The sequence below is a fragment of the Alnus glutinosa genome, chromosome 2 (assembly GCF_958979055.1).
Source record: "Alnus glutinosa chromosome 2, dhAlnGlut1.1, whole genome shotgun sequence".
NCBI classification, from domain to species: Eukaryota; Viridiplantae; Streptophyta; class Magnoliopsida; order Fagales; family Betulaceae; genus Alnus; species Alnus glutinosa.
Window position 1 is genome coordinate 30,748,849 of NC_084887.1, and position 13,439 is coordinate 30,762,287.

Genomic DNA, 13,439 nt, shown 5'->3' on the forward strand with positions numbered 1-13,439 from the left:
TTAATAGGATATACACACAATCAATGGAATAGTATAACCCATCTTCGGTTGGCACGGACTGTCTACCTAAATTACACTAAACTAGGGTGTAGTACAATTCGTCTTCCCTAGGCATGGTCTATTGAATCCTCTTGATCATATATCAATTAAAACAGTTGTATAACAATCATTCACATAATCACAGAAAATATGAAAGATTGAGTTCAATCAATATAAAAGACTTTCTAAGATAAGATAAGAAATTCATAATGATTGAATATAAACATTAAAATCAATTCTCACAGTTATACAACCATCATGCATAGAGAAAATCTCAAACTAAAATACAACTAAACCATTGTTACTTGGAAAAGGGCTACATCAATACTCTACAAAGGTTTTTAGCCGCTCATGAAGTTGCTGCAATGGCCTCCTGCCATGATTACTTCTCTTCAACTCTTCAAGCCTTCAAGAAGTTTTTCTCTGAATTTGCTCTAGGTAGCAGTGTGTCTTTCTTCAATGTTTAGAGGCCTATTTATAGAGATTAGGAGAGGCCTAGAAGCTCTTGTAATTCCAGAAAAAATCGTTTTTTGAGTCTTCTTGTCCATGTAGGAGATTGAAACTTCAATCCAACTAGGAAAAGGATTCCAAATTCGGCCAGAATTGCGGTCCTTTATTGCGAGGCGATTTTGATATAGTAAACGTCCGAATTTGGGAAAAGCTATTTCTGATATATTTGTTGGATTTTTTTGTTAGCTTTCCAACGCCACTAATTTCATCGTAATCCAATATCTGATGCAAAAGTTATGATTAAAACACTGAGACATGTGCAGAATCCAAATTTAAATCCAATCCGATTTTGACTCTTAGTGGAGAAATTTCGATTTAATCCTTCACTTGATTTGATTAAACTTAACCACATCATATAGGTCTTTTATTATGATTGGTTAAGCTTAAACATATCTTCCAAGTCTTCTCAAAGTGTGCTTTAAGCCTAAAATCAATGAAATTAATTACATCTTTATTTAAAACCTGAAAACAATAAAACAACACAAAATCAAATAAATAACAATGCTAAGGAATTAACATATATAAGTTAAAGGGCTTGAATGTGCAACATTCGACGCTTATCAGGTATTGGAGCACCACATGACATGGCCCTGATGAAGATATCAGAGGTTTAAGGGGAGAGTTTATAACACCCTAGTCTCATATTGGAAAAAGATGAATAGCTCACATAGAGTGAGTGATTTTTAAAGATACTCATGGGTACTAAGTCTCACATTACCTAGTTACTACGTGAAACTGAGCTTTATAAGGGATTGTATAAAAGATCCAAATTGACTAATCCTTTTGAAGTGATAGCCCAGATGTAGCTAATGTTTTTCTCTAAGTCGTTACATATATGCTTTGTTGATAAGGGTTAATAATTTGGTGGTGCTAATAAAAAATGAGACTCGTCTCTAAACATCATTCCTTTTGAAATGATAAAGTTTTTATTCAAATTGGGCTAGAGAAAGTCTCTCTAACCCAATCTATAAATATGACAGGTGTTCTTTGAGCATATGAAAATTACATGCTTTTTTGATAATAGAGACAAAGTTGAAAGAAATTTTATTAAAAAAAATATGGACCTACATGCATGGGTCCCACCAATTTGCCTTGTTGTGCACCTTTATATTGTGCAAAAAAAAAAACATTTTTCTATGGCAATAATGTAAGATATTATCTCTATATATGACATATATGCCACATATACGATATTTATTATATTTAATAAATAAATATAATATACAGTATTATGGTTATGGTAATTTCTATTAATTTAAATTACCGTTATAGAATCGTTTAATTGATTTTAAAATCAATTAATAATATTATTTTCTTGATGTAAGAAACAATACGGTGTTTACCATATTTGAGGGTCCCTAACTTAACTTATAAATATACAGCATGTGTACACCATCAGTATGGCAATACAATAAAGCATAGGTTAGAAGATCTCTCAGATAATATTTTCTTGTTCTTTAGATGGATCGTGGAAACGCTTGAGTAAAGATGACTAGAGGTAAGCTTAGATTTTTATCTTTTATTTTTCGCTGCACATGTTAGTTGAGCATAATATGTTTATACGTTCTAACATGTGGTATCAGAGCCTGTCTCTATGCTATTTTGTTCAACATTAAGCTTTTGTTGATTCTTGGTTTGCATTGAATCTAGTAAATATTTGTGAAAAATAGCTTCTTCTTCTTCTTTTTTCACACATTCTGGAGACACCGTTGAAAAACCATGAAAATTTGATACAAGTATTTTTTTTTTTTTTTTTACCAATATTCTGTCAATATTGTGATATATGGTCTATTTCAAATTGCTGTGAAATTTGATATGGGCATTTTCAATTCGCTATTTACTGGTTTGCCCTTGAAACCTACTGTATACCCGAGAGATCCATGGATGAACACAACAAATCAGTGGCCGTTCTCCTCCCCTTTTCCCTCCACCAGCAGGATATCTCGTCAACCCAAGCAGCCAGCACACGTCGGCTCGCTGTAGGCGGCGTCGTCCGCGTGGGAGAGCCGGCCCATCGTGGCCAGTGCCATTCAATGTGGGAGAGGCCAGTGTCATTGATAATGACGGCCCGTAAACGGCGACCCCATGGGTCGCTGTGGCCTGCTGAGTGGCGGCCTCTCATGGCCGCCGCATGAAGTTACGGGAGGCGGTGGCGCGACATTTAGGGTTTCATTGGGGCCACCAATTTGGACGGCAACGGCAGCCCTATACAAGCTGCATGTTGGCTAGCTGGTACAGCGACGTGATGTCGCATACAGTGGGCGACGGCCTTTTGTGGCCGGCGCATGAGGAATGACGGTGGCGACCAAAACCTGGGAAGAGGAAGAGGAAGAGGGTGGCGACATAGGGATAAAGGAATTTCGGGTTAGGATTTTTCAGTTTTCGGGTCATAAATCGAGTTAATAGGTTGGAATCCGAGTAGGGTTTTTTAAAAACCCATACAAGTTTTGGGCCATTAAGTGGGCTAACCTGAATGGGCCAGCCCAATGAGAAACGATCCAATATTAAAAAAAAAAAAAAAATGCCCATGTAAGTGGGCTGATCCGGTTTGGGCAGCCCTATACAGAGACCCAGAAACTCAACCCAATCTGGTTTGCCTTAAATGTACTGACCCGACCCGATTACGTGGGTTGACTCGATTGGATCAACCCAATACAGTGGCCCATTTTGATTTTGTGAAAATAAAGAAAAATTAGGCTTAGGTGGAGATTTGAACTTGTGACATTTGAATTCATTAAGTGACAAGTTTCAAAACATTAAGTTAGGCTTAATTTTATGCTTTCACATTAAGATTTTACTCCCTTTATTATTAACAATGTTGTGTATTAAAATTATTGTTTCTTTAATAAATGATCTTGGATATATATTTGATTGTTTAATTTATATTATTTATATATAAATTGCTTGATGCCTAGACCTAAGAATAATTAACAATACCATATATGATAGCGTGTTTACAGTAATATCCAAGAATGCAATGTTTAAAAAAGTTCTGGCTATAAAAGTCTTAAGATTTAAGAGTGCCAAGTGAATCCCCTTACTTTCCAGGGAACTCACCTGGTTGCACCTTAAAAAATGTTGTTTACCCCATTTAGGTATTGACTTGTTATATTATTGGGACCATTTGTGGGCATTTATAAAGTTATTAGATGTTAATAAAGTCACAATTATTATTAAATATTTTGGGAGAGCCAAAGCATCCCAATTTTTGAATGATAATTACATCAAGATTACACATACATAATTATCATAATAATTCTAGGAAAGCCAAAGCATCCCATATTTAATGACAATTACATCAAGATTACACGAATGAACCTCATAAAGAATTTTATTAGATGTTTATGAATTGCAGCGTGATTATTATGATTTTGGAAGAGCCAAAGCATCATAATTTTATAATAATTGCATAAAGATCGTACATATGAACTTCATATAGAAAAATTAATATCGTGTTGTAATTAATTCATAAATTTAATTACTTATACCCAAAGGGAAGTTTTTATTTTTATGGCTTAATTAGAATAAGATAACAAATTTAGTATTAAAAGTAAAATTTCTCTCGGTTGCCCAAAGGTACGGAGAATTTTATTTATTAATATTTAAATTTATTAGTCTTATTAATAAAGAGTAAATTCCGTTCGTGATGCAACCTTTACCCAAAGGTAACATGAAATTTACTGTTTAAATTTTCATTGGCTAATTTAAAATAAAGTTACTTCATAGTATTAAAGTATTATTATTTTAATTTTCTTGATGATTGCAGCTATTCTTATTACTATACCTTTTGATAGTTTTATGTTCTAATATTTTATGGTAATATTTTTTCTGACTGGAAAAAGATTAATATGCTTTTTTCATTTGAGTGTTTCTAATCCCATTATGGGAATAAAGAATATTATAACTTAGTTTAAGTCCCTAAAGATTGAGATTTTGAGTCATTATTGGTCTATTTCATTTTTTGAATTATCTCTTTTAAATATGAAATTTTATCTTGAGGCATACATAAGGATAATTTGTTAGTAAATAAACTTCTGACCATATATGTTCAAGAAGATGAGAGAATCCATAAAGTATTTACATGATTATTCATGTTAAGGAAAAGATCGATAAATGTAATCATGCCCAACAGATAAGCATGAGAATAAGGTGCCAATAAAGTATTATGGCAATCAAGATATCTATTTCTCTTGCAATAAGAAAAATTAAGGGCATATAAAGAAAGATTGCATGAAGTATAATAAATAACTTAAAATAAATATAATCTCATATATATAGTGTATCGTGAATCTCTTTTAATGACTCATTCAAATATGTTGTGGATTGATTATGGTATAACAATCCACATTGTCAACACAAATGCAGAACAAGTGTTTTTATAATTGGAGGTTGTTGGGATCTATAGGTTAATTTTAAAATTCAGTTATTATTTTGACCTAAAAAATATTTTATATTCCATAATCTTTTCAAAATTTATTTTCTAGTTTAGTTAGTTAAAAATTTCAATTTTAAACTTGAAATTTTTTCTTATTTTGGGTGGAATATTGGTTGAGGGTCTATTTAAAGTCTATTTAAAATTGTCCTATATCCCAATTTCTGAAATAAAAATTATTTTTGCATATTGATGTTAACATAAAGTGTAGTCTTTGTGAATTTAAAAATGCTTTTGTTATGGCATTGGAGATTGAAATATATCTCCATACAGAAAATAAAAGTCAATAAATAATAATTTACTGACTTTGGTACTTGTGTGGACTGCATAAGAGAAAGCATACCAACAAGACTATTAACGGTGCAAAAGAGAGCCTTTTGAGATTCTTGAGATCATGTACATTGATAGGTGTTGACCTTTTCATACTCATTGTCTAGATGGTCAAAGATATTTTTTCTCTTTTAGTGATGACCATATAAGGTTTATGTATCTCTACCTTCTAAATAATAAATCTGAGGTAATAAATGCTTTCAATACTTATAAGGAAGAGAAGAGAAACAACATGAAGATCATAAGATCTAATATAGGCAAACAGTATTATGATAGGTACACACAAAAGAGAAATGATTAGTAATACTAATATGCTATTGCTCTTATAGAGTAATGCCTTGAAGACCGTTGTGTATATATTAAACATGATTCCATTTAAGGTTGTCTTTAAGACACATTTTATGAAATAGATGGAAGCCAAGTTTAAATTATTTACACATATAGGGTTGCCTTGCTAAAGATGGGATTTAGAATCATCGCCTAAGGAAATTAGATTCAATGACAACTAACGGATCTTTTATAGGCTATCCAGTAAACTCTAAGAGGTTTTTATGTTTTATTATCCTTCATATAATCTTAGAGTTGTTGATTATAAAATTTCTGGAGGATGTTGAACCTAGTAAGAGTGTTTATCCTCAAAAGGTTTTATTTAGAGGAAACACGAGAGTTGACTGAAGCTCATTCATATGAAATATGTTTGATTGTACGTACGGAAAACCAAATTGATACAATCAGTTTTAGAATTGTCAACTCATGAAGAATAAGTTTAGCTTGAATCTACTTAGACTTTGCAAAATGCAGAGGAAGTAGAATTAAGAAAATCCTATAGAATAAGAAGATCAACAATCTCTAGTGATTATGTTGTATACCTTAAAAGTCTGATTTTGATGCGGACCTAAAAATGATCCAAATTGTTTTCACAAGTCATTTGTAACACCCAGGTCCCATATTGGGAATAGATAAATAACTCACATAAAATTGACTAGTGCTTTTTAGGTGATAGTGCAGATTTGGCTTGCGTTTTTCCTTGGGTCGTTACACCATTAGTGGAGATAACTCCACATTGTGGTTCAATGTCATGATGTAAGAGATAAATCCATGGTTAAAAAGTCAAGCTAGACTCGTAGTCAATTGTTTTACTCATAAGGAAGGCCTGATTATCATGAAATATTCTCTCCAATGCTTAAGAATGGTTCATTAAAATAATCATAGAATTAGTAGCTCATTTTGACCTAGAGCTACATCAAATAGATGTGAGAACAACTTTCCGAAATGAGGATCTTAAGTAAGAGGTTTACATGAAACAATCAAAAGGTTTTATAAATAATAGTCAGAATGTTTGCAAATTAAATAATTCTATTTATGGGCTGTGACAGATCTCTTATCGGTGGTATACTTTTTACAAGGTTATTGCTTCATTGTTTATTGGAAACCTTGTTAATTAGTATATACACCTTAAGGTCAGTGGGAGAAAATTAATCATTCTAAACTCATATGTAGATATTATTTTTGCAAGTGGTGATTTAGGTTTGCTACATGAAGTTCCTTTCACAAAACTTTGAGATGAAGGATTTGGGTGAAACCTCTTATGTCTTTGATATAAAGATTCACAGAGACATAAAGTACATTAACATTGTCTCAAAATGCCTACAATCAAAAAGAAAATGTTTGAGAAGATTTGGAATGAAGGATTTTGCACCTTCAGTAGCAACTAAGAGGGACATTAATGTATTGGAACAAGGGCAGATGAAAAGTCTTTTATAAGCATCTACATTATGCAACCTAATGCAAGTATAGACTTGCACTAGACTTAACTATTGGACTGACAATAAGAATACTAGGTCAATAAAGTGCTGCAAATAAAGTCTTGCGGTATACACAAGGAACTAAAAAGAAGATACACTTTCCATTTGGAGGTGGTTAGTTGTTTAGATTTGAGTTTTGCTGATTGTGTAAATAGTAGAAAGTCTATTTTAGGGTACATATTTTCTTATTGAGGGATATATCCTAGAGATGCAGAAAGCAGACTATAATTGCTACGTCTACCAAGAAAGCTAAAATTCTTGTATGCTATGAATTTAGTACACAAGCATGATGGATGAGACATTTTGTTAAAAGTCCCAATATTGTTGATTTTACAGTTAGACCATAAAGATACTCTGTGGTAATTCTACTATAACTTTCTTTTATGAGAATAAATAGTAGAAGCAAAAGTAAATCGACATCAAGTGTTTCAGTACGAGAGATAACATTAAGAGACATAAATGATCTATTGAGCATATAAGTACTAAATTGATGATTGCGGATCCCATGACAAAAGTTTACCGATAAAGAAAGTATAAAGTCATGCGGAGTATATGAAACTCATTAATTCATTTTTTGCTTGGTTAAGTTGGTTTGTCTCTTTTTGGTATATAGACATGAAGTTATTATAATAAAAATTTTGTGCACATTTGTTATTTTATTCATGAGGATAAATAAAGTTGGACCCGAATGACTTATAAGAAGTTTATTCATAAAGCTTTACTATCCATAAAGTGCTCATGTAAGAAGTGTTTTACATTGTGATACATGGAAGAGACAACCTAATTTTATAATGGTTTTACCGTCATGATTCACGTAAAACATTTCTTATCTGAGTAGGAGGATTCCATAAGTAATTGGCCAAACTAAAGAACCTAATACCTTAAGGTCATGTTTCATAAAGGCCAAGTGGGGGAATGTAAGATATTATCTCCATATATGGCCTATATGCCACATATACGATATTTATTATATTTAATAAATAAATATAATATACAATATTACGGTTATGGTAATTTCTATTAATTTAAATTGCCGTTATGAAATCGTTTAATTGGATTTTAAAATCAATTAATAATATTATTTCTTTGATGGGAGGAACAATACAGTGTTTACCATATTTGAGGGTCTCTGACATAGCCTATAAATATATAGTCTGTGTACACCATCATTACAACAAAATAGTAAGACATAGGTTAGAAGATCCCTCAAATAACATTTTTTCGTTCTTCAGATAGATCGTGAAAACGCTTGAGCAAAGATGGCTAGAGATAAGCCTAGATCCTTATCTTTTATTTTTCGTTGTGCATGTTAGTTGGGCATAATATATTTATATGGTCTAACGAATAATAAATATATAAATCAAATCCACAAGATTTTTGCAGAGGAGTGCTCAAAAAAGAGAGCAAATAACATGCAAAGGAGCCGTCAAAGTCCACATTAATACTGTCGATTGGCAATGTAGTCAGCTAAATAGAATAACGGGGCAGCTCTTGCAGGTTCAAAATAGGCAAGCTCCTGCATTGCATGATCCGCCAGCTTGCCGGCTAACTCCATAGCCTTGTGAACGCCCATAAGCTTAGGATATGTGGCCTTGTCGCTTGCCAAATCCTTCCCGGCCGTCTTTCCGAGCTCCTCCGACGACTTAGTCACATCCAAAACATCATCCACCACCTGCAACAACAATCCTATACACCTTGCATAAGCCCTCACCTTCTCTATCTCAATCGCATTCCCACCTCCCATAATCACCCCACAAACCGCTGAAGCCTCTAGGAGCTTTGCTGTTTTATGGAGATGAATGTACTCCAATTCACTCAAACTCACTTGTGCTCCCTCACTGCATTTGTCCGTAATTTGCCCCGCCACAACCCCTTCCGAGCCGACGGCGGAACCAAGCTCAGCAATGGCTTGGATGACACGTTCAGGAGAAACTTTCGCGGTCTTGGCCGCTACATACTCGAAGGCAAGGGAGAGGAGGGCATCGCCGGCTAGGACGGCAGTTTCTTCGCCGAAAACCCGGTGGTTCGTCGGCTTGCCGCGCCTAAAATCGTCGTTGTCCATGCAAGGGAGATCATCATGAATTAGTGACATTGTGTGGATCATCTCAACAGCACAAGCAACTGGAATCGCTGAAGACTCATCCCCTCCTACCAACTCACATGAAGCAATGCACAAAATCGGACGGACACGCTTTCCACCGGCAAGGAGTGAGTATCTCATTGCCTCATGAATTTTCAATGGAGGTCGCAAGGGCACGGCGGCATCCAGAGCTTTGTTCACAGTTTTCGCCTTCGTTTCCATGTATTCTTCGAATTGAAATGTGGATAAAGGGTTCTGGAGTGACTTGGTCATCACTTCTTCAGTAAGGAATGGTTGGAACAAAGATGATTTTGCTCTAAATGGGGTTCTTGTGTGATTTTTGAAGCCATTGTTGGGGTTGCTGAGATGGGCTGAAGCGTGAAAAGGTGAGATGGTTGAAGAGAAGGCCATTGGAATGAGGTTTGGTACGTGATTGATGTTGGTGGCCAGCCTTGATTGTAGACTGTAGTAGTAATTAATAAAGGTGATTGGAGATGCTATTTTGGCTGTCCAAACCTATAGCTTATGGTTATTCCTTCCATATGACTCGGACTCTAGTGCGCCCGTTGTCTTATTCTTCAAGCATATTTTGCCTTCCCTTTGAGTATAAATTCAGTTAGATCATGGCATAAAATAAGGCCTCTTTTTGCCTGCCAATAAAAAGTTGACAAGTCATTTTAGAACAAAAAAAACTTATAAAAAAAACTTAAATATTGCTAAAACACCATATCGTAGGTCCCACCCATTTTTCATGAAAATCTTGTTTTACCCCATTTCCCCTCTAAGAGCACTTGAGAGAAAATTGATCGCCGCCTTTGCCCAAATTCGCACCACCACAACCAAGCCAAAGGTTGCTGGCACCGCCTAGGCCGAACCACGTTAGAGGAGCAACATTCGGTGGCAATAGGTTCCAATACCTGAGTCTAAATGTCATCTCCAATGGCTATTTCTTTTTGCACGAAGAGCAAGAATGATTACCAATGGGTGACTAAAAAATGTGAGTAAAGCTTAGAATTTGAATACAAAATACCATCCCAACGATTTTTGTTTGGAGAGCGAGAAAATGAGGGAAAGTGAAGGAAAATTAGAGAAAATTGGCAAAACAATTTCGAGAGAGACACAGAGAAAAATATTGAAAGTTCGAGAAAGTAGATTAAGAACTTACAGGTGGAGAGCAGCGGTTGAACCGTAGGAGGAGCAACGTTCGGTAGTGTTGGGGTTTGGTCTGGCTGTGGTGGTGTGTTTTGACCCGGGCAGTGGCGGTGTGGTCCGGCAGCGTCCAGCCTGGCTGTGGTAGTGCGGATTTGGGCAGGGGCGGTGGTCTCTTTTCTCTCAACTTGTCTGAGAGGGAAATGGGGATAAAACAATGTTTTCACGAAAAATGGATGGGACATTTGCTATGATACGCTATTTCAATAACACTTGATTTTTTGTTCTGAGATGACGTGTCAATTTGTCATTGGTGGCACAAAAGCCTTGATAAGGTAGATCGAATGGCGACATTGAAAATTCTAAAAATTTTGTGGGTGCACATTGCAAATTTTAAAACTTTGGTAGCCAAATTGAAAACAAGTGACAACTTTGAGGGGTAAATTGCATTTAACCCTAAATTAAGACAAATTAAGCATAGTGCTCTATAGAGATAAAATTAGCAATAAAATAAGGAATATTTTCAATGAAAACCCGTTCCTCTAAGAAAGAGCTTCATTCGCAAGATTGTGGACAGTCTTATTGGCGATTCGTCTGACATGAGTGACTTTTCATTATTGGAGACCGCTTAAAACCTTACGAACCTCCTCAATTAGATGATCATATTTACTCCAATTAAAATCTTCTTTCCGCAGAGCTTGCACATCCTTGAAAGTATCTCCTTCCAACTTCACTTGTTGATGTCCCAGTTCACAACATAACAAAATGGCTCGCCGAGCGGTTGTGGCTTCAACAATAAGAGGTCAATAATATAGTCCTATAGAGCAGACAAAATAGCAAAGACCTCACCCTGACAATCTTGAGATACTTTTCCAATACTCATCTTCCGGTTGTTTTTGTCCACAGCCGCATCCCAATTGTCCTTTACAAACCCTCCCAAAGGCCCGACAAGCATACTTAGCATGGATTCTAAAGAAAGAACACTAGAAACTTAGAAAATATATATATCTTTGTTGTGAAATTGTTAGAAAAATTTGACACTAAATTATTTAGTATTTACATCTAAGTTATAGAAAGGTTGGGTCTTGGGCGAGTGATTTTGTGCTTCTTAACTTTAATTCATTAGAGGAATTAAGGATAACATTGAGACATGATCGAGTGCTTTCATTTTATTTTATTTTTAGTAATATTTTTGCCGGCCTTATTTTTGTTTTAACCTGTTTTAGGCTTTTAGCTCTTATTTACCGTCTTTTACAGCTTCTTTTTGATGTTATTAATGAATGGTTTCTTAGGGTCTGTTTGTGTTTGCGATTTTGAAAAAGTGTGATTTAAAATAACGATTTTAAAATGTACGATTTGAAAAAAATGATTTTTAAAAACACAATTAAGCATTTGGCAAAATCGCAGTTTAGCCTTTAAAATCGTGAATTTACCTTTAAAATTATGCATTTTCAAAAAAGCACCATCTTATCTGCGATTTGAAAAAGCAGATTTTCTGCGTTTTCAAATCGCAATTTTTAAAAACACAGTTTCCAAACGATCTATGTTCTGCGATTTGGTTTAAAATCGCACTTATTATCTATGAAATCGCATTCCCAAACGCACCCTTAATAAATTTCTTTTCTTTTCTTTTTCTATTAAAAAAAATCTTAAGATTAAATCTAGACCATTTAAAAAACTAAAATAAATAAATCTTTCTTTTTTTCCCAGCAATTAAGCGAAATCCAAAAACTGTTTCACCCTTGAAGCACCAAAGTCACAGACCCACCCGCACACACGCACCCGCACCGTAGCCATGGACTCCACCCCAACCAGCCCCCAACGCCAACCCGAAGGTCCCTCTCTCGTCTCCATCAAATCCTCTCCTAGCAAGCTCCCCATCAAACGCAAGACCAACCCTAACCCTAATTTCCTCTCCTCCAAGCTACAGTCCACCCTCGACCAAAGCAACGCCGTCGCGAAGCCACCGCCGTTCAAGTTCCCCCGGATCTGGACCGAGCCCGACGAGACTCGGTTCCTGCAGGGCCTCCTGGACTGCGCGTCCCGGGGGCTCTCCTTCCCCAGAGACCTCCAAGTCTTCTACGACCGCTTCTCCGGGACGATGTCGCAGCCCTACGCCAAGTCCCAGCTCTCCGAGAAGCTCCGCCGCCTGAGGAAGAAATTCCGGGACATCTCATCGCGGCTCGCCGGAGGGCTCAGTCCGTCGTGGCTCTCGCAGCACGATCAGGCGCTCTACGAGCTCTCCGAGAAGCTCTGGAGCCCCGAGTTATCGTCCTCGTCGCCGTTTGGTAACAATTCCAGCGATTACGGTAGCAATGTGAAGAAGAAGGGCGAGAGCAGTTTGGTCGGGGTTAGGGTTAGTTTCTTGCCGGCCCTGCCTACTTTGAGTTCTCACTCGAATCAAAACCATCGTTTCCAGGAATTCGATGATGATGATGACGCTGGTGGTGTGAATGCTGAGTATGAGGAGGAAGAGGGGTTTGATAGGCGGAGAAGCGGTGGGCTTGGTGGGGTGGCAGCGAAAGCCGCGTTGGATGTGTTTGATGAGTGTTTGAAGGAGGTTCGGATGGTTGTTGTCGGGTCTTCCAAGGCACTGCGGTGGCACGAGCAACGGGTGGCGGAATTGGAGGTCTTGGCACGACGCTTGAGGTTGGTTCTCGACAACTCTCTTCATGTCCAATCACTATGATTCACTTGTACAGGAAAATGGGCCATGGCCCATGTAGATATTGTGTAGTTTGACGAACATTTTTGTGTAGCTTGAAGCCACGGTATGCTGGCACTTGTAATATGATAGGCACAATCATATATGAAGGCCAACAGATTAATAAACCCATTCATATGTATATACATACACATATTTATATCAAAGGTCACAATTATACTAATTCAATCCATATCTAAAAATGTGTTAGACTCACACCCACAAAGAGAGTGTGAGTGACTCACACGTGTGAAGGGATGCTTGATACACTCGCGTGTTTAAAATTTGAATAATTTTTTTGATCCTCCAAACGCTTATGTAACGTGGTTCTTCATAATATTTACTACATGAAAATTGATTTTTTAATTGAAAAATCTAAGCTGCTTGGAA

General features: G+C 36.2%; 2 protein-coding genes across 2 annotated transcripts; one reads left to right on the plus strand and one right to left on the minus strand.

Annotated features, from left to right (window-relative positions):
* Positions 1-8,472: 8,472 nt before the first annotated feature.
* On the minus strand, positions 8,473-9,673 carry LOC133859388 (heterodimeric geranylgeranyl pyrophosphate synthase large subunit 1, chloroplastic-like). Its single transcript, XM_062294779.1, has one exon. It carries the CDS (start codon positions 9,605-9,607, stop codon positions 8,555-8,557), a length of 1,053 nt encoding a protein of 350 aa, XP_062150763.1. The 5' UTR covers positions 9,608-9,673; the 3' UTR covers positions 8,473-8,554.
* Positions 9,674-12,140: 2,467 nt separating this feature from the next.
* Positions 12,141-13,034, plus strand: LOC133860498 (probable transcription factor At5g28040). Its single transcript, XM_062296089.1, has one exon. It carries the CDS (start codon positions 12,141-12,143, stop codon positions 13,032-13,034), a length of 894 nt encoding a protein of 297 aa, XP_062152073.1.
* The last annotated feature ends 405 nt before the right edge of the window (positions 13,035-13,439 follow it).